Below are 19,054 nucleotides of genomic sequence, written 5' to 3' on the forward strand. Positions count from 1 at the left end.
AGCCCAAGTCGGTGAAAGGCTACAATTGTTGGAATAACGTTTATAGCATGCCACTTGATTGTTCTCTAAGGCCTGGAGGCTCGAAACAATGAGTTTTCATGATGGAGTGTGTGGTGGGTAGAAGTCACTTTAGCTGTCTGTGCCTCAGGTTTCTAATTGTAAAACCAGGGGAATATTCTGGCACTCACATCTATATTTCCTGGACTTCTTCCTCCAAGGGTCCAACTGAATCACCAGACAAATTCCTAGGTTTGGGGATGAGACGGAAATCCATAAAAGATCCATTTTCTTTCAATGACGATTGGTCCAACTACATGTATGGGCAGGCCACAGTCTTGTGCTTTGAGGAAGATAGAAAATCTAGTAAAGAACTGGCTCCAGCATTCATAGAAATATCAATTTATTAAATGCAAAAGACAATAGCATAGCTGACTATCATTCAAATGCTCACACGACAAGTATTTTAGAGCTACTAAGTCTAATAGAAGCGTAGACCATCTTTTTAAAAATGCCAAATTGAGTACAGGGGGCCATGAAGGATTTGTGGCATGTGAAGCTATGTGTAAGCGTGGGATAATCAAAAAATTATCATTTATTAAGCACCTTCTGTTTATCAGGCACTGTACTAAGTTGTGAGGTCACAAAAAGTGCAAAAGACTTAAGGAGGGAAGAGGAAGGAAAAGACTGAAGAATCATAAGGAAAAAAGACACGACTATTGGACCATGGATACAGGGGAGAATGGAAACAACTCACAAGAGTAGTTTTAGGAACAACTCAAGATATATTTTGTTCCAAGATTATGGCAAGGCAAAGATAATAAGGCAACAAGTATTTATTAAGTGCTGACTGTATATCAGGCACTCTAAGTACTGAGGTACAAAGGAAAGAAAAGAGTCCTTGTAAGGAGAATGAATGAATGAATGAATGAATAACATTTATTAAGCTCTTACTAGGTACAAAGTACTGTGCCAAGTAGTCCCTGATCTCAAGGAACTCCTATTCTGAATGGAGAGAGTAATGTATAGGTTTCAACTGTCAGTCAGATGAAACATTGCCAGCATTGTTAGGGTGCAGAAGGAAAACATAAGGTAACCAGCATCCCTTAATGTAATTCCTTCGGGCAATTCTTATGTTTCCAATTTGGAAGCATTTGGCATATTGAAGCAAGAACTTTGGTGGCAAGAAAGTTGTTTTCGGGGTATTTTATAAATTGAATGCCTGAGGAGGTTGGGGCTCTAGCACCTTCAGGAGGAGTTATCCTTTCCCTTTGCTTTACAGATGAGGAAAATGAGGCACAGGGATGGGGAAACGATTTCCCTGAGGCACATTTGTCGTAAAATGGCCAAAGGAGCCAGATTGAATGCCTCAGTTGACATCCCTCTAGACGTCAGTGCCCCACCCATCCCCTCCCCCACTGGTCCTTCTCTCCCTAACTGCCATGGAATTCTGCAACCCCAACAGTCTGCGTTACTCCACAAGGGACAGTTGCTGTGGAAGTTTGCTTGGTGACTCCGGTCGTGAAGAAATGGGCCAAACCTGGGGCGCAGGTGTCCAAAGGGTGACTCGCTGGTGTGGCGGCAGACCCCTAGGTAAGCAGGAGTGGGGGTGAGGGGAAACATCAGTCTGACTTGGGGTTCATCTCGTAGGGGAGGCAAGGCTGGGACTGTGGATTCTTGGCTGCTTTTCTTTTCTTCTGATCAAAAGCCTCCCATAGAAGGCACTTGGACAACCCCTTTGTCCCAGGGACCTCTCAGTTGGATAAGACATCCCAAAGTCTGAGACGACTCTCTGTCCCCCAAATCTCCCTGACTGGCCTGGCTCCTTGCACTGTCGTGCGGGTTACACTGCTGTGTGTGTCTGTCTCAGAGCTCCCCTGGTGGACCATGAGCTGTGTTCTGGTGAAGGCAATGGTCAGGTTGGCTCTTTCATCTTTGTACCTTGAGGGCTTTGAATACCTGACGCTGCCTCAGCTTCGAACGCACTGGGGCAGCCAGCACCGCAAAGGCTTGACCTCTTTCCTCATCACCCGTCACGGTGTTTGTGGCCCTCCGTAGGGGAAGACTCTAGGTCCCATGTTGGTGCTTTCTCCTCTGGGGAGCCTGGTAGCATATTTCCTCAGCTGGTGGCTTAGTGGCTGGAACTCTGGACTTGGGCACTTACTGGCTGTGTGAGCCCGGGCTAATCACTGAACTTCTGTGTGCCTCAGTTTCCGCAACTGTCAAATGGGAACAGTCATAGCACCTGATTCCCAAGGTGGTGAGGATTAAGGGAAATAGTATAGGTAAGGCACTTTGCAGAAGTGAAGCACTTTTGAAAATGATTATTCCCATCCATAGCAATGGACCTGAGATCCCAAAGCCTCTTTGCCAGGCAGGGATTTTGTTCCCAGTGGAGCTTGGAGTGGGTGTATGGGCCTGGCTCTTCCTATCTGTACTCCCCAATTTCTGTCTGGCTGCCCTGTTCCTTTCTGGAATTCAGGGCTCACTTTGCTGAGGAGACCTGAAGACCTGCAGTTGGGGCTTGTGTTGATGTGAGTCATGAGGGACAGGTCTTGGTTGCCTTGCCTGCCTTCATCCTACTTTATCCCTTTCCTCTGGTTTCCTCCTTGGGATATGGATTCTTCCTGTGGGGAATGGATCTGCTGGGGATTTGCATCCCCTCTAGCTCCCAGGGTGTTGAATTGAAGGGAACTGATCAACATGAAGAGGGGTCATGTTGACATTGGTGAGCAGTGGGGTGCTGGCCCGAGGTTGCTTTGCGGAATGGTAAGCCATCAGAGGGAGGATGTTGGGTTCCTGGGGCTCCTGCGTCCTCAGGACAGCAGTATGAAATGAGCATGCGAGCTCCTTCTGATGCCCCATGGCCTCCCTGGGCTGGGTTGCCTAAGTACCCAACCAATTCCTTACTGCATTTGGGGTGTAAAGCATCTGAGGGAGAAGAATGCCAGGTAGTTGCTGGGCCAGCACTCCACCTTCGTTCCCTGTTTGCCCCTGCCTCCCGATCCTGGCTCAGTTTAAGGGGCACCAGCCTGTGATGTCTGACCCATGTCTGAGAGAGGTTTGACTTCTGGGCCTCTCTCTCCAAGTCAGTTCTCTCTTCCTTGCCTCACCCTGGGACCACAGATGTACACTCACTGGTCCCTGTGGCCCGCCAGCCAGTCGCCAAGGCTCCTATTAATCACTTTCTTCCTGCCCAGCGTGCTGCTAGGTGCTGACCTCCCAGCTTGCTGCCAAGACACAAAGATCAAATGGCACTTGTTGGATCTTCTAACAGCTTGAGAATATTCAGATGGCAATTAGGAAGGAAGGGAATGCTTTCTCTGTGCCTGGCCCTGGGCTTAGCGTGGCAGATACAAGCAAGCCAAGCTGGTGCCAGCCTTCATGGGGCATTTAGGTTCTTACATGGTAGATAACACAAGGAAGTGGTAACCAGTGTGGGGCATGGACTGAAACATAGTACCCAGAATGAGTACACTTGACTTTGAACTGTTGATTTGATTCCTTGCAACCATTTAGCCTTTCTGAGATCACTGCTGCCTTTCCAATGTCGTCGAAACACCTACGACCTCCAGAGAGATGGAGTGCAGAGACTGGAAAGGGAGCCAGTGAGATGCATCAGCATCAGAAAATACGAAGGTATCCAGATTGCTGCTGCAGTGAAGACATTCTTGGCATCTGAAGATGCTCCCAATGGCTAGTGCATTCAGGGTGGAGGGATGGGAGTGATCTTAGAGCCTGGACCTGGTCCCCTTCCCCTGAGCAACCCTGGAGCCTGCTTCAGATGATTTTTCTCAGCAGGTGACCTGGGAATTCTCATTTTGACCTTCCCTTCTGCTCTGAAATTGCAGATGGCACCATGGGGACCACCATAGGCTCTGGGAGAGTCCTGGAGGCCCACAGAAATGAGACGGTGTGGCTGCAGCAGATGCAGGAGGAAGAGGGTTTGAGCACTTTTTCCAGGTTAGCCTGGGGCCAAGGGACCCGCATGGGTGCAGCAGCCCAGGGCAAGGGGTATTGGGCAAAATTGAGTGACCTGAGGGATTGGGGACAGAAACCATTATTTAAAATAATTTAGGAACCGTATGGGGAATCTGGCCCCTGTTGCAAGGCAGAGTCACAGGAACTGAGAAAGCACAAACAAACAAGGACAAGCATGTGTCCCATTACACTCCTGCTCCAAGCTCTGCCATTTTGGCCTGCTTTCCTTCCTTCCTTCCCCTCCTCTTTCTTTTCTTCTTTTCCTTTCTTTCTCCTTCCATCCTTCTCTCCCTTCTTGCCTCCCTCTATGCCAGGCATTGTATGGAGCCCAGAGAATGAGACGTTCTCTTCTCTGTGGACTGGATCTTATGTTCTAAAGGGATGTGACCAGTCTTCTGGACTTGCCCTTCCTATGCTCCATCAGTATCTGGCTTCCCCAAGGCTAAGTGGGCAAGGCAGAACAATGGAGACAGGCCTGAGTTTGGTGTCAGCATCTATCTCCAGCCCTCCTAGTCTGTGCTAGCTCCCTAGGCCTCTGTAAATAGTGGGAGCTGGGCCAGAAGGCTTCCAAGGTCCCATCCATTCAAATGGTGGTCCAGTGATGATGGTAGTACTCTCAACACTGTGCTTGGTGCTGTGGGAAACATGGAGGGAAGTAGGAGATGTTGAGGGGAGAGGAGACCCAGGCAAGCAGCAAGGGCAGGGCAGGGGAGAGTTTGGTGCCGACGTGCAGGCCCTGCAGAGAGTCTAGGACCCAGATTGGAAACCAGAAGGGACCTTGGAGGTCCTGGAGTCCAAGACTCTCATTTTCACAGACGAAGAAACTGAGGTACGCAGGCAAAATGACTTGCCCATGGTCCCCTAGCTAGTCAGTGTCTGAGGCTGAATTTGAACTCAGGCCTTCCTGATTCCAGGCCAGTGCTCTATTCACTGTGAGTTCCTTAAGGGCAGGGAACATATTCGGGATTTTCTTTGTTTGCCAGGCATAGGTTTGTAGACTGAGAGGCAGAGCCTCCCAGATTGGCGATGCCTAGGGCCGTGGTGTCAAGACCCTATTTTCTGCTTCCTGCAGGGGGTCTGGCCCCAGGAGGCCCAAGAGCAGTCAGCACCGCCAGCAGCTACTTGCGGTCAAAGAGAGCTTGGAGAAGCTGGTCCCGGGGGTGGCTGAGAACGGCTCCGTCTCTTGTGGGACCCAAAGCCAATCAGCAGCGGTCCCCTCGCTGCCTGCCTCCCCTACGGAGTTCCCCAGAACGTCAGGGAACCTGCCATGCTCAGGTAAGCTCGTACCCGTCGTGGAGATTGGCGTCAGCGATCAGCAGAGTGCCGAGAAGTGCCTGGTGGTGAGCAAGGCTAGCACAGGTCCTCTCTTTGGGCCAGTTCTACTACTGTGGCTTGGTTCCCTCTGTGCCCTAAATCTGCAACAAGGATCTAACAAGATATCGGGGGTGAAAGGTTCAGAGGAAGGGTGGGTCTCCATTGTCTTCTTCTCTCCGTAGAGAGCACGATGGACCAAGGTGAGGCGCCCAGGAAGCTTCCTCAGAGCATCAGGTAGGAGGAGCCGCAGGTATCTGTGAGCACAAGTGGCAGGGAGAGACCACACAGGATGGTCCCAGAGCTGGCCAAGGGATCCACGAATTCAGTGCTGCTAAAGTGCCACTGTGTGCCTCAGTGAGCAAAACATCCCGGCACTGCGGGGAGGTCTGCCCTCTGGACACTTTGACTCAGCCTCTTTCAGAACCTCCAAGGCAAGCTAGGCTTTTGGGGAAAAGCCGCCATCCAGATGAGCTTGGGGTCCCCAAGGCATTCCAGAGATCCTTAATATGGTCCTTGCACAACTCATGCTGACACCCAGCTAAGGCGTCCAAAATAACTTCCTTCTCAGAATCAGCCTTTAAGAAGAGTCTGGTTAGTGGGGCAGGTGAAAGGAAAGGAGGAGGCCATTCCCTAAGTTCTCTGGATGATAAGACCTCAAACTTATTGGTGTGACTTTGGGCAGATGACGTTTCTGGGCCTCAGTTTCCTTCTCTGTCAAATGGGTGAATTGGAAGGCCTCTCAAGCTTTCTTGATGCTCAGTTGGTGACAAAGTGGTGGTGGATCCTGAGTAAACGCTCCTTGTGGCCTTGGTGGGTGGCTCCAGGAAGAATTTTGGCCTCCAGTGGAGAGGGAGGTGTCCTCTCTCCCTCCCTTCCCATATAATCTCGTCTACCATGTATAGGTGACCTACACACACACACATACACACACACCTCCCTGTGGACATTCCCAGTAGGATGTGAGCCTCTGAGAGCAGAACTTGTTCAATCTTTACTGCTGGAGCCTCAGAACCTAGAACAAGGCTTTTTGATGGAGGAGGTGCTTAGAAAAGTTGTGTTTGATTTAATCAGACACATATGATTCCGTAGCAGTGTGTGTGTGTGATTCTCATCCTGGCTGTTGGCATCTGGTGTTCCTGTAAGATTGTGCGTTCTCTGAGGGCAGGTGGGGACTTGACCTTTGTCCCTCCCCAGGCCAAGATAGAGCCCTCCAGGAGTGAGTGCCTAGGCCTGTGATTATTAAAGTGTGCCAGGTCTAGGATGTGGAGGGAGGAGGAAGGCTGAGACTCCACCTGTCAGGGCCTGGCTGCTTGGGCTGTGGCAGGGGGCTGCTGTCATCTGTCCCAGGGCACCCATGGGTGCTGATTCTGCCCCCACAGGCGGAGGTGGAGCTACAAGCAAGCTGTCAGTAAGGCGGCTGAGAAATGGCACCACATGGACGATGAGGCTCTCACTCCTCCTTGCACCAAGACAGCCTTACCCGTCTTCCCCGGCCGCAAGGTAAGGCAGGTGAGGCACACTCCCCATCCTGGCTGCTGCTAGGCTGGCGCCATGCCCACGCCTTCCTCCTTATCTCCCTGGGCAGGTGGTGCAGCCCGTACGAATGTTCCTACAGACAGTGAGAAAGAAGCAGATGCTCGTGACGCTGACCTCCGCCAGCCGCCCCAGTGTCATGAAGTCGTTCATCAAGCGCAACACTGTCCACCATCTGGATGCCGAGGTCAGCACCGGGGCCAGGGGTAGCCACCAGAGGAACTTCTCTGCTTGGCCTGTGCCTGGGACTTCCACGGGACAGCTGGGAGTGCAGTTTTGCGTTGGTGACCTTCTCAGAGAACTGGGGTCCAAATAGTCCAAGCAGTGCCTGTACGTGAGCCAGAGGTTTGGTTTGAGTGTAGAGAGGATGCAGGTTTAACCCTGGCACTCTAGGTCCTGACTAAGAGCTGAGGCTCAATTGAACGTTCCATGTGGGTTGTATACAGAATCGTCTTAGGAGATGAGTTTTCTTCAGTGGTGTGTCAGCCCCATAGTGTGCATGAGCATCAAGGGAAACTCAGATTACTCTGCTTAGCTTGCCCGAGGTTTTAGAGGAAATGGCTGGGTCAGAGGTTGGGGATGCAGGCAGCCCCCCTGCCCTGGAGCAGCCTGGAGGACTGGCTTCAAGGGCAGGGCTGCCCAAGGCCTCTGGCTGTGTGCCTGGCAGGGGTGTGTGAGGCAGCGAGAAGACTTAATGCCAGGTTTTCCTCCTTTTCTTCTTTCACAGGGCACTTTTGTCCTGAGTAATCCACCCACCTATCATATTAGTAGTATAGCCACCCATCCCCACCCTCCCTTCTGGACCACTACTTCCTGAAGTGCTAGAATGCCTTGTTTTACACGTGAACTTTGTGAGTGTGTCAGCAGAGTAACTCCCTGGGGAAGGGAGCCCCAGGAGGTCGAGTCGCTGGTTCAGGGTCGCCCAGCAAGTCCTTGCAGGGCTTGTCCCGGGTTGCTGGCCCAGCACAGATGGCCCAACACGGGCATTCCCTTTGCACTGTGGGCAGCCACGACCCAGCGCCTGACCCTCCTGGATCCTGAGGCCTCAGTCCTGGGCTCTTGCCAGCAAAGAAACAAATGGCCCCCTGGTCTACCTTGCCCCTGATTTTCCCCCATACCCTGGCTCGATGGTAGGCGATGATGCTCCCCTCTTTAGAATGCTAGTATTGACCTTTTCAGCTCCTGTTAGTGAGAAAAACTATGTTTTCAAAGTCTCATTCCTAATTCCCAGAGTCTCTGAGAGATCCTTCTTAAGGAGCTTGTACCTGTCCTTTGAGTTTGGTCTAAGGAGCACACCACTGTTGGGGCTGGTTCCTGCTCCCAGGGGCATTCCACAAACTTTCTGGTCAGTTGATTTTAAAGTTGTGGAAATGACTTGCCTTTTGGAATTGAAGTGGGGGTAGAGCCATGAGACAGACCTTGAGTGATGAAGGAGAGGGAACCTGAGTCTTGGACAGAGAAAGGCCCATCACCATCATCAGCCTGTGGGAATCAGGAAAGGAGCCTGGAGGAGCAGGGCAGCTGCGTCTGTAACTTTGTGCTGAGGACTGCACAGTCTCGCCTACTTCACTGTGCCCAGCTAGGGGTACTGCCCCCAGGATCCCCACATCCTAAGGGCAGGAGTTTTCTGTAAGGGGTCTGGGGGTTATTTGGGAGAGTTCTCCCACTTACCTAAATCTGGGTTCCTGGGATGAGATTCTTCCTGGCCTTCTTGGCTACTTCTTAAGAGTTCAGGGCCATGCCCAAGGTCCAGGCCAAGCAGCTGATTCTGTCTTGGAATATTCGCATGCTTCCTCCAAGGGGAGCAGCCTTTTCCATTTATGTTCTAGAGACCAGAAAGAGCCCAGCAGGTGATTAGTACTCAAGGAGACCATATTTTCCTCCTTCTGGGAATGAGGAGTTCCTTACCTTGAAGCCTTGGGGAACGGGGTAGCATTTCTGGCCAGAGTTGTGGTGTCCTGGCTCTCCTCTGAGGAGAGCTTTGTCCCACAATGACCTACTGAACTTGGGAGTCATGGCATTCCAGGGAAGGCAGTTCATCCCAAAGTCTCTGTTTAGGGAGGGATCAGAGTGTTGTTACCTTCAAGAGATTGTGGACTCCCAGGCAGGTCACGGGATCTGCAGTGCTCTGGGCCCTTGCTTTAGCTGGTGAAGAAATGTCGATAGAGAGTGGTGGAGGGAGGTACCAAGCTGGGAATTCTCACGAGACTTGGCTGCTCCCCAAAGCCCCCAAGTTTGTCAGTTAAACGTTCTTCAGGAGCTGCTGCTTAAAGGATTTCTGGGCCGAATCTTTTCAGAAAGGACTTTGGTTTCATCCATTTGAAGGACTTTTGTCTATTCGATTTGATGAACATTGGCTGACACCTGAATTTTTGAACCAAGCAAACGCAGTTGTATCAGTCATCCTGAAAATGCTGTCTCCCACTATTCTCTCCATTGTCATGCTTCCCACTCTCCCACTTCTTAGTCCACGCTGAGCCAGCTGCACGAATCGGGAGATTTTGCCTCTGGTTGACGGCAGAAAGGGCAGTGCGAGGAGGGAGCTGGAACTCAGTGGGGATTGATCCCTTGGGTAGCGTCTGTGTGGTGAGCTTCGGAAGTTATGTCAACCCTCGTTCTGTGAGAGGGAGGTGTACCGTCCACAGCATCCTGATGGGGTCATCTGTCTAGCCTTTACTGGAACACCTCAGAGCAGCAGGGAGCTCACTAGTTCACAAGGCATGGCCTGTGTCTATGGCTGCCAGCATGATGCTTGAGTGCAGTGGACCTCAAATCCCTGTACATTGGGTCGAGTTAGAAGGCTCCATTCTGCTGTCCCGTTGGTTTCCTGCAGATTTTGACCCCTTCTGGGTGTGCATTCTGAGGCTGGGCAGAGTAGAGCTAGTCACTGTCCTCCTCCGTTCTCCTTTTTCTTCAGTCCCCATGTGATGGATTTCTGAAGCCTGACTCAGTCTTTCCCCTGGAGGGGTATCTAGATCTGGCAGGCCAAGAAGGCCCTCGAGGTTCTCTCCCAGCACACAGGGTCCAAGGCTTCTTTCCGGACAGGTGGCCAAGGGGTGTGCGAGGTGTTCTTGTGGGGGCTGCACTCTCCTCGAGCTGGTGGGCTCAGGTATCCTGGGGTCCAATAGTGTCGATCATTTGGCTGCACCTCACAGTTTTTGATGGGTGTGAAGCCCAGCTCACAGTGTCTTGTACGTGAGGTCTTGGATCAGCCCCTTGCCTCTTTCGATCAGTGAGGCCCTGATGTTGACTATCAAGAGGAGCCAGGACAGCCTCCGAGCCTTGGTTTCTATACTGCCTCCATGGAAGGCAAGGACAATGAGCCCATTTGACAGATGATGAATTTTGGATCTCAGAGAGGGGAAGCAGTGGTGTACAGCCACCTGGCCAGTTAGTGGCTGACCAAGCCCTGGGAGGACACACTGGCAGGACACCAGCCACCCCCTATGCCCTCAGCTTCCCTTCCTTTGACTCATTGATGTCAAGAACAGTTGTTCGAGCATGTGGAGAGAAGAGCCAGCTGCCTTCAGAGCCTGGTTCAGGTCCTGTCTGTGACACAGCCCTTCTCATGCTCTCTGCATATCGAATGGGGGGAAGGTGGGCCTTCCAGGGAAAGGGGGTGGGGAGAAGAGAGTCTGGGCATTCTGACCTCTTCTGGCCCCTGGCGGTCTCCCCATCTGCCTCACAGCTGCGATGCCCTTCCTGTCCTCAGGAGAAGGAACTGCAGCAGCTGGAAAACCTGAAAAAGAAGGAGGAGGCTGAGCTCCTAAGAAAGCAGAAGGTGGAGGAGGACCAACACCAGCGCTTGGAGGAGATGAAGATGTGAGTGAGCACCTTCTGGAGACATGGGCGGGCGGTATGGTGGGGAGGACTGAGGGGGCTCGCCAAGCCCAAGAATGGGTCCATTGCTCCTTGTTCCCCCAGGAAACGGGAAGAGCACCTGTGGAAGGCCCTGAAGGCCCGCAAGCAGGCAGAACAGCTGGAGGTAGAGAAGAAGAAACGCACTGAGCAGAAGTTGGAGGTCAGAGGCAGCCCCAGAGCCTGGGCCCCTGGCAAGATGCTGGGTGGGACAGGGCAGGGTCTTGACCCCTGACCTCCTGGCTCGGGGTCTCTCAGGCAAAGCAGAAGCCGCTGGCTAAGAAGGCCAGCAAGAAAACTGGCAGGAAGCTGGAGGAGGCTGAGATGATGCTGAAGCAGGAGGAAGAAGCCTGGAGGCAGAAGAGACTCCAGCAGGTGAGTGCAGATGGGCCCCCATGGAGGAAGGAGTGGAGCTGGCCAGCCTCTGGTCCTTCGGCCCCACTTACTTGTGGGCAGCCAACTGTGTGCCCCTGTGTGCTGAGCCTCGAGGCAAGAGGACCTTAGTTCAGATCCAGCTGTGCCACCTTGGTTAGCTCCTTTAACTGTTGCCTGCCTCAGTTTCCTCTTCTGCAAAGTTATATTTGCCTAGTAGAAGTGTTGGTAAGGACCTGAGGAGATAAGCCAAGCCAAACACAACTGAAATGTGATCTTCATCATTCTTGTTGTCAGGGCCCAGCCCCACAACAGAGAGGAACCTAAGAGAGAAAGACTGGGGACAGTTGTTCACCGTCCATTCTGGGATACCTGATGCCCCTCACTGCCTGGTGTGTTATTGGGGCGAGGAGGAGGACTGTGCCAGGTGCAGAATATTCATTCTGCAGTCAGTCAGAAGCGTGGGCCCAATCTGGAGCCAGCATGGATGGTTCTTGTACAACCATTGATTTTAGAGCTGAGGGGGTCTTAAAGACTGTTGAGAGCAGCGGGGATACTGAGGGCGAGCTAGAGCAGCCTGATTCGTGTCCGCACCAGTCCTCCTCCTGCTCAGTGAGTTGTCTGTGCTCGGAAGCCCATGTGGCCCGTCCCTCCCCACCTCCCTGACGGGATCCCTCTCCTTTCCACCTGCAGCAGGAGGAGGAGCGGGAGCAGAAGCGGCAGAGGAAGGTGGCAGAAGCCCTAAGAAACGCGGTGCAGCAGAGGCAGCGGGAGAGGCAGCTGGCGCTGGAGAGGGAGATGCAGAGGAAGAGGGAGGAGGAGAGGCTGCAGGCTGAGTGGTGAGGGCCTGTCTGCCCCCTGAGCAGCTGTGCCTCCCCTGCCTCTCTGTTCATGTCTGTGTGTGTGTGCGCGTCTGTGGATGTTTCTGTGTGTGCGTGTGGGTGCAGAAGTGTGGCCGTGTGTGCGTGTGTGTGACTGTGTGCATGAGTGTGAGTTCCTGTGTGTGATTATATGGGTGCATGTGTGTGTACATGTGTTTGACTGTGTGTGCTTCTGTGCGACTCTATGTGTGACTGTATGTGTGCATGAATCTGTGCCTGTCTGTGCATGAATGTTTGCGTGTTTATGACTGGTCGTCTGAGATTTTGTGTGTGTGCATGTCACTGTGTGCCTGTGTGAATGTGTTTGGTTGTGTCTTCATATTTGTGTAACTGTGTGTTCTTGTGTGTGTGGCTGTTTCTGGGTGTGAGATTGTGTGTGCGTGTGAAAGAGGAGACTGTGTGTGATTGAAATGTGTGTGAAATTGTGTGAGTCTGTGAGAGATTGTGTGTGTGCGACTATGTGCGGCTGAGTGTGAGAGATTGTATTCGTGTGTGTGTGTGTGTGTGTGTGAGAGAGAGAGAGAGAGAGAGAGAGAGAGAGAGAGACAGAGACAGAGAGACAGAGAGAGACAGAGAGAGACAGAGAGAGAGAGAGAGGATGTGAATGTGAGTGAGCTCCCTGCAGATACCCGACATCTGTGAGAAGTCCTCTTGGGCAGGGAGGTGCGTGGGGTTACTCCAGGCCACATGCTGGCTCCATTATTTGCTTTCAACGGGGCATTGAGAATGTCCCTTGCCCTCTCCAAGACTCAGTTTCTTTTCCTAAAACGTGTGGGTGCTACATGGGCCCTGTCGGGAGACTCACAGGGTCGTGCTGAACTCTCCTCGTACTTCCTGACCACCTTGGGAGCCTGAGATCATGTTGGCCATGGAGAGGATGGATTTTCACATTGGAGAGCTTGGGATCATGGAGCATGATTCCCCAGACACATCCTGCTTTTCTTCTTTGTCCTTTGCCCTTCTGGGACTAGCTGTTCTCCTTCCTTTGGATGGGCCATGTCTCTTTAGTTCTTAGAACATGAGCAAGCTCTTTATCCCTCGCACTCAACCCAGAGCAGATGCTAAGTCAAGGTCTTTTTCCTTCCTTGGGGTGACTGTCCCGCTGTGTGGGACAATCCTCTTCACTTCTGTCCAATATCACAACAATTTTGAGAGGTGTGTATTTGCAGGGATCATCCCCATTTTGCAGATGAGGAAACTGAGACTTTGACGATTTGAGACACAAGTTGAATTTGTTGGAAGCAGATTTGAGCACGAGCAACGGTTTGTTTTTAATTCTGTATTTTAAAAATAGCTATTATTAATGTCTTTGACAGGCGTTGTCTGCTCTCCCCCAGTTTCCGTCCTGTGACACGGGAGGTGGGCTGCCCTGACCGCAGGTGGGCAGCACTGTGCCCTCCACCTCCCTACCGCAAATGGGCTGAGGTGCAGGAACAAGAGGGGCTGGGGCGGCTGTTCAGTCCATCTCCCCTTCCATATGATTCTTGGCTCACACTCTTCTGTCCTCATGCCTGCTCTTCTCCTTGGACTTTTCTCGGTACCAGAGCTTGATTTCTTGCTGCATACTAGTATTCTGTTACACCCATAGGCCAGTTTGATCAGCCCCTCCCCAGTTGGTGTGTTCCTTCTTTGGTAGAGATGCTTCCTCCACGCTGGTGGGGTTCCAGCTCTGCCCAGGTAGCTGTGGCTTCTCAGTGTGGCTGAGAGACCTTCTATATCCTCAGGTAGCATACCAGGGCCTGGGAATTTAAAGAATGACAAGCAACCCAGCTTACCAGAGAAATCGGCAGACCTTTTCTATGTTTTCATCTCTTTGCTGTCCTAGTTGCAGCCTTTGACGCTTTCAGGACAGTGCACTTACTTGGACACTCCAGCCCCATGCAATATCAGCTTGTTTTCCGGGGTGGTCTGAGGCAGCCCTGCTCGTATTTCACCTCTGTCCTGGTCCTTCGTGGAATTTTACGGATCACTCTGTATTTTTGTCTGCTGCCTTTCCACTTCCTGCGGGCATCAAGTGTTGACCTTTACAGTGAGACTTCTGTAGGACAATGATGGTCTGGCACTGAATCTTCTGTGTCCTTTGCACTTTTTCTGAGTTACTAGTCTACTTAAGTGAGAATTGCCCCAACTGTGTGCCATCTCTTCTCGTTCCAACTTTTGTGACTGGGCGCTAGTCTTGGCCTTCCCTGTAACAGTGGCGCTGCTGGCAGAGGCATCCCCAGGCCCGTCACACACCTCAGTAGACAACCACTTGTTTCTTGCCTTTCCCGCTTTCTCTTGACTCCCGTGTTGGAATTTCAAAGTTTTTCCTCAGCTCTGAGCTTTTCATCAGGGTGTTGGAAAGTGCTCTATTCTGCTCAAGACCCCTTTTGTTCCTCTGCAGCATAATTATACTCAGTTTTTGAGCGAATCTCTTGACCGATCCCTTGACTCACTAAGGAGGCCCTGTAGCATTCTGGGATCTGATGGCAGCTACAAATCCTTTTAACGTTTTGGACCATGACAGGTGGACATTTCATTTGAAACGTATGGCTCTGTCTCCACGGATGCAGCAGTTTCTGCATCAGGTTCCCTGCTGTGATGACATTACTGGTCCAGATATGAAATCACATCCTGATACTTACATGTATGGTTTTGCGTCTCCTATATTCATCATTCCATTTGTTTTCCAAGCACTTGACTCAGAGGCCTATGGTGGGTGTCTGTTTTAGTGGGAGGCAGTACTGATTCCCAGCTCCTGCATCAGTGTTTGGGAATGTTCTTGGATTAAAGTGGAACAGAAAAGAGAGTTCAATTGCTTGAGCATTTCTTGAGTGCCTACTATGTACAAGACACTGTGTCTCAGTTCTCTGGGGGTACAAAGACAGAAACAAAGCAGGCCCTGCCATCTGGGACCTTAGGCTTTCCTGACTTTCCTCCTGATACTCTTTCCCCTGTCCCATTGTCATGAGTAGGTGAAGAGTAGTTAAGACCTGGGCAAAGTGGCAGGAGGGGCCGCAGGGAGGGATTTGAGTCAGGACCAACCCTCTGGCCCCCTTCCTGCTGGTGACTGCTGAGGAAGGACTCTTGGTTTTCAGGGAGCGAGCTCTGCAGCTCCACAAGGAGAGATTACTGAAGGAACTGGAAGAGGAGCAGAAGAGGGTGAGGCACTGGGCAGGACCTGGGGTGGGCCTTGGTCTTAGCTACAGCCCCAGCCCTTACCTCCTCCTCCAATGGTGCCTTCAGAGGCTGCTGCCCCTGGGCTCTTTGGGTTTTCCTGGAACAGGGCAGGGATGAGGGGCAGCACCTTGGGCAGTTGTCTGGGCTGACGCAATGCTGTTGTGGCCCCAGGAGCAAGATCAGCGCCAAGAGCAGGAGCCAAAGAAGCTGCAGAAGGAGCAGGAGAAGAAGGCCAAGGAGGCCAAGGTGGTGGCAGCCGCTGCTGGAGCCCCTGACAGATGGTTGGATGTGACCACACACGTGCAGGTGAGGCCCCTTCTGCATCTCACTGCCCAGAAACGTAGAAAGGCAGGCTCCTAGGGGGCTGTTAGGCCACTAGCCAGGTCCACGCTCGGTCTTCTTCCAGTGCTCAGGATAAGAGGTCCCTTGGCCTCCGCTTCAAGATCTCTCAAGACCAGGGAGCCCATCAATTGATCAGCCAGCCCATTGCATTTTGGGAGAGTTCTGAATGTCAGGATGTGCCCAGGGGACCTCCCCACTTTGGCCCTGGTTCTATCCTCTGTTGTCTCAGCCAGGTGCCCACCACACGTGGACGTGAGGAGACAAATTAAGTCTCCTCTTGTCCTGGCTCAGCAGTCCCACGTCCTTTGGCATTGGATTGCCCTTTTCTGCAGACTGTCTGGTTTTCATTATTGTACGATGGGGTGTAGCCTGGGCCTCAGAGGGAGCAGAGGCTAGAGGCACCAGGGCCACCTCCTTGTTTTTGGAAGCCCTGCCCACCTGCCTCTCCCTGTCTTTCTGGGATGCTGTGTCACTGCTGACCTACCCTGAACTTCCTGTCCCCTGAACGTCCTGGGGTCTTTTCACATGACCTTATGACTCTCCACACTTCGCCCTTGCAAATTTGGATTGTCTGAAACCACATTTTGACATTGACACGAATGCCTATTTAATTCCATCTTCTCAACGCTGAACTACGGCTCAGTGGGCTGGCACCGCCAGCATTGTACAGCGTAGCCCAAGGCTGTATCTGAGAGCAGTGGGGGCTAAGGACCAAACAGGACACCACGTTGGGGTTCAGCCTGCAGCATGCACCATTTCCTGTGTGAACTCTTCACTTTCTAGCACCCAGAGTTCTCTTTTGCCACGTGGGGCAGTGAGATGACCTCAATGACCCCACAAGGTCCCACTTAGTTCAAACTCTGAACCTCCTCCACATTCTGTGACCTCTACAGAGGAGAAGGGAAAGAAAGCCTTGGGAGAACTCTCCAAGGGGAGCCCAGTGTGGGGACCCCTTGGCCGCCTGTCAGCCCAAAGCTTAACCAAACTCTGCAGGCTTGCCTCAGCTCTGTCTGCCAGCAGTTTCCTGATGTTTGGCATTTTTTCGGTCAGCAGAGGGTCAAGTCCAAGAGGGCCTGGCCCTCAGGAGTGTTATCTAGGGTTTAGCTACACACATCGAGATGAGGCCATCTCCATCGGCCTTCCCCATTGCTCTCAGTGATCAGGTCCTTGGTCTATAAGGAGTTGAAGATGCCCCACAAACCCTGTGGGGTCAGTGCACACCTTCCCAGAAAAGAAGTCTTTGGACCCTGCCAGACACAAGATTTCCTCCACAGAAACAGGGATTTCTTTCTGTGTTCACATCCTTTCCTCTGAGACTCCCAGCTGGAAGCTGAGTGTGACTTATCCACATTGGACACATCAAGAAACGGATCCACATAGAGGTGGAGACATAATGAGAGTGTTCTTCCTGGCCTGTGGCCACTCAGGACCGCAGTCTCTTCATCAGTCAGATGGGGTGGGGGTGGGTTTGCACTGAATCATCTCTCAGCTTCTTTCAGCTCTGGCAGCCCAAGGGGCCAGGAAGAGATAAAGAGGTCTCCTTTCATCTTCAGACTCCGGTTGGCAACTCTTCTGAAATGACCCCCCAGGACCCGAAGGGGAGCCTCAAGATCATCCCAGACAGTGATGGAATGGATCTGTGTAGTGATGACTCCACAGATGATGAGTTCCAGCCCGGCAGGCCCATTCCTGCTTGGGCCACTGGTAAGTGAAGACCGTCTCCCTGAATGACAAATGACACCCCTCATGAGATTGGAGTGAGGTGTACTAAGGGGAGCAATGTTTAAAAGGCTAGAAATGTAGGCTGATAGCAAGTTGTAAAGCTTGGCCTTTCAATGTCAGTGGAAACTTCCATTTGATCTGGACGCTAAGCAGGGGAGGGATGTGGTCCGTCCTGCTGGGCTTTGGAAAAATTCCCTTGTAGCCGTGTAGAGGATGGGTGGGGGAGATCCACAGGGAGGGCAGTGTGCAGGTGAAGTCACCCGGGGCTGGGTGAACTGCTGTGGTGGGCGAGGCAGCATCTATAACTGGGTCAGATTCAGTTCAGATAGTGTAAGGTTTGGTTGGCCCTCGATGGGCCATGTGCGAGGAAAAAGAGTGAGGAGTCTGGGGTAATGCTGAGATTGTGAGCCAGGTGGGCAGTGCTCTCCACGAAAAGGTGGAGGTGTCCGTTAGGGGAGAGAATTCTGCATGTCAGATATAGAGAACTGGAGGTGCCTGTGAGACATCCTTTTTGAAAGAGCCAGCTGGCAGTGGATGATTTGGGGCTGACACTCAGGAGAGAGCAGAAGGCTATATGGATGCATAGCTCTGGGAGTGATCCACTTCACCAGAGGAAACAGTAGAGAGAGAAAGCAGAATGGGGCCCAAGAAGGATCCTTGATCCAGAGGGCTGATGAGAAGTCAATTAGGAAAGAGGAGAAGCAGGCGAGGGGCAGGTGGCCCGGGATCCATCAGCTGCAGAGATAAGATTGCTCCCTTTGGCACTGAAGAGGTTATTGGGGACAGTTGTATGTGAAGGGGGTGCTGAACATCTGACATGTGAAAGGAGTTCAGTGGAGGGAGGGAAGGCCAGGAGGAGACATGCTGCAAGGTGGGCTCTTAGGAGGTTCCTTCAGGAAGAAGAGAGGAAGGGATGGGATTCAGGTGTCTGGAGAGAAAGGGAATTTACTGAGAGCCTGGGGCCTGAGGTCAGGGGAGGGAGGTTCTCAGATGCAAGGGCTGGCGTTACAAGGGGTGAGGAGAAGGGAATATATGGAACAACCTTGATGAGGAGAGTCATTAGGACTTGGGTGGCATCTGTTTGTGAGACCCCTGCTCTGATGTGACCCCTGACTCTCCTGCCCCAGGGTTCCAGCTCAGGCAGGCCACCATCTATCAGTACTACGTCCCTCCTGACATTGACCAGATCTTTGGCACCATCCTCAGTCCGGACCTCGAGGACATATTCCAAAAGAGTAAACCACGTTATCACACTCGCACCAGCTCTGCCCTCTGGGATTCCCCACCACTTGCCAGAGTCCCGGAGTTTGAGGGAACTGTCGTATGACCTGCAGACGCCTTGAGATGGGAGCAGGGAGGCCCCTCTTGGCCATCCTGTGCAGTCACAGCCGGACCTCACTGAGACTCCCAAAAGCTGTGGGTGAGCTCGAGGGACAATGGTGCTCACAGCGCCCACATGGTCAAGACAGCAGTCCCTCACCTGTACATAAGTGCTAGCTTGCTAGGTAGCTAGTTCGAAGCTGATGTCAGACTCCAGTGTTACAAGGTTAGGTTAAGAAAAGGTTAGATGATAAGGTTAGGTTAATAAATAAAAATTTTCTGGCATATGATGTGGCATTGTTCCTTTTAGGAAGGTCTTGGTACTTGATCAAGAAACTCTGCAGCATGACCTGGGCTGGGAGGAGTGGCAATGGTCGGTTTCAGGTGGCCGAGTTCAGCAGGGACCTGGGCTTGGCACTGGGGTGAAACAGCTGACCCTCAGCAGCAGTCAAGGAGCAAGAGAAGGTTCTGAGATGCCTTTGTGCCCTGACAGCCTGGCTTCCAAGGATCTGTCCAGCTCTGCCTTTTCCTGGCCCTCCTGTCCCAGTCATTGTCTCCTTCCTGGCTGGAACCTT

General features: G+C 52.2%; 1 protein-coding gene across 4 annotated transcripts; it reads left to right on the forward strand.

Moving 5' to 3' along the window:
* The first annotated feature begins 1,424 nt into the window (after nucleotides 1-1,424).
* On the forward strand, nucleotides 1,425-18,769 carry LOC140522105 (inner centromere protein-like). Of its 4 annotated transcripts, none has more exons than XM_072637157.1 (15): nucleotides 1,425-1,590; nucleotides 3,517-3,636; nucleotides 3,849-3,960; nucleotides 5,051-5,253; nucleotides 5,475-5,526; nucleotides 6,672-6,792; nucleotides 6,878-7,012; nucleotides 10,514-10,647; nucleotides 10,750-10,846; nucleotides 10,942-11,058; nucleotides 11,749-11,894; nucleotides 15,014-15,077; nucleotides 15,267-15,401; nucleotides 16,937-17,141; nucleotides 18,287-18,769. In XM_072637157.1, exons 1-15 carry the CDS (start codon nucleotides 1,440-1,442, stop codon nucleotides 18,484-18,486), a joined length of 1,992 nt encoding a protein of 663 aa, XP_072493258.1. In that variant the 5' UTR covers nucleotides 1,425-1,439; the 3' UTR covers nucleotides 18,487-18,769. The 4 variants fall into 4 exon arrangements, with proteins under 4 accessions (XP_072493258.1, XP_072493260.1, XP_072493259.1 ...); XM_072637159.1 differs by having other exon boundaries at nucleotides 16,991-17,141; XM_072637158.1 differs by having other exon boundaries at nucleotides 10,538-10,647.
* The last annotated feature ends 285 nt before the right edge of the window (nucleotides 18,770-19,054 follow it).

Source organism: Notamacropus eugenii, chromosome 2, assembly GCF_028372415.1.
Source record: "Notamacropus eugenii isolate mMacEug1 chromosome 2, mMacEug1.pri_v2, whole genome shotgun sequence".
NCBI lineage: Eukaryota > Metazoa > Chordata > Mammalia > Diprotodontia > Macropodidae > Notamacropus > Notamacropus eugenii.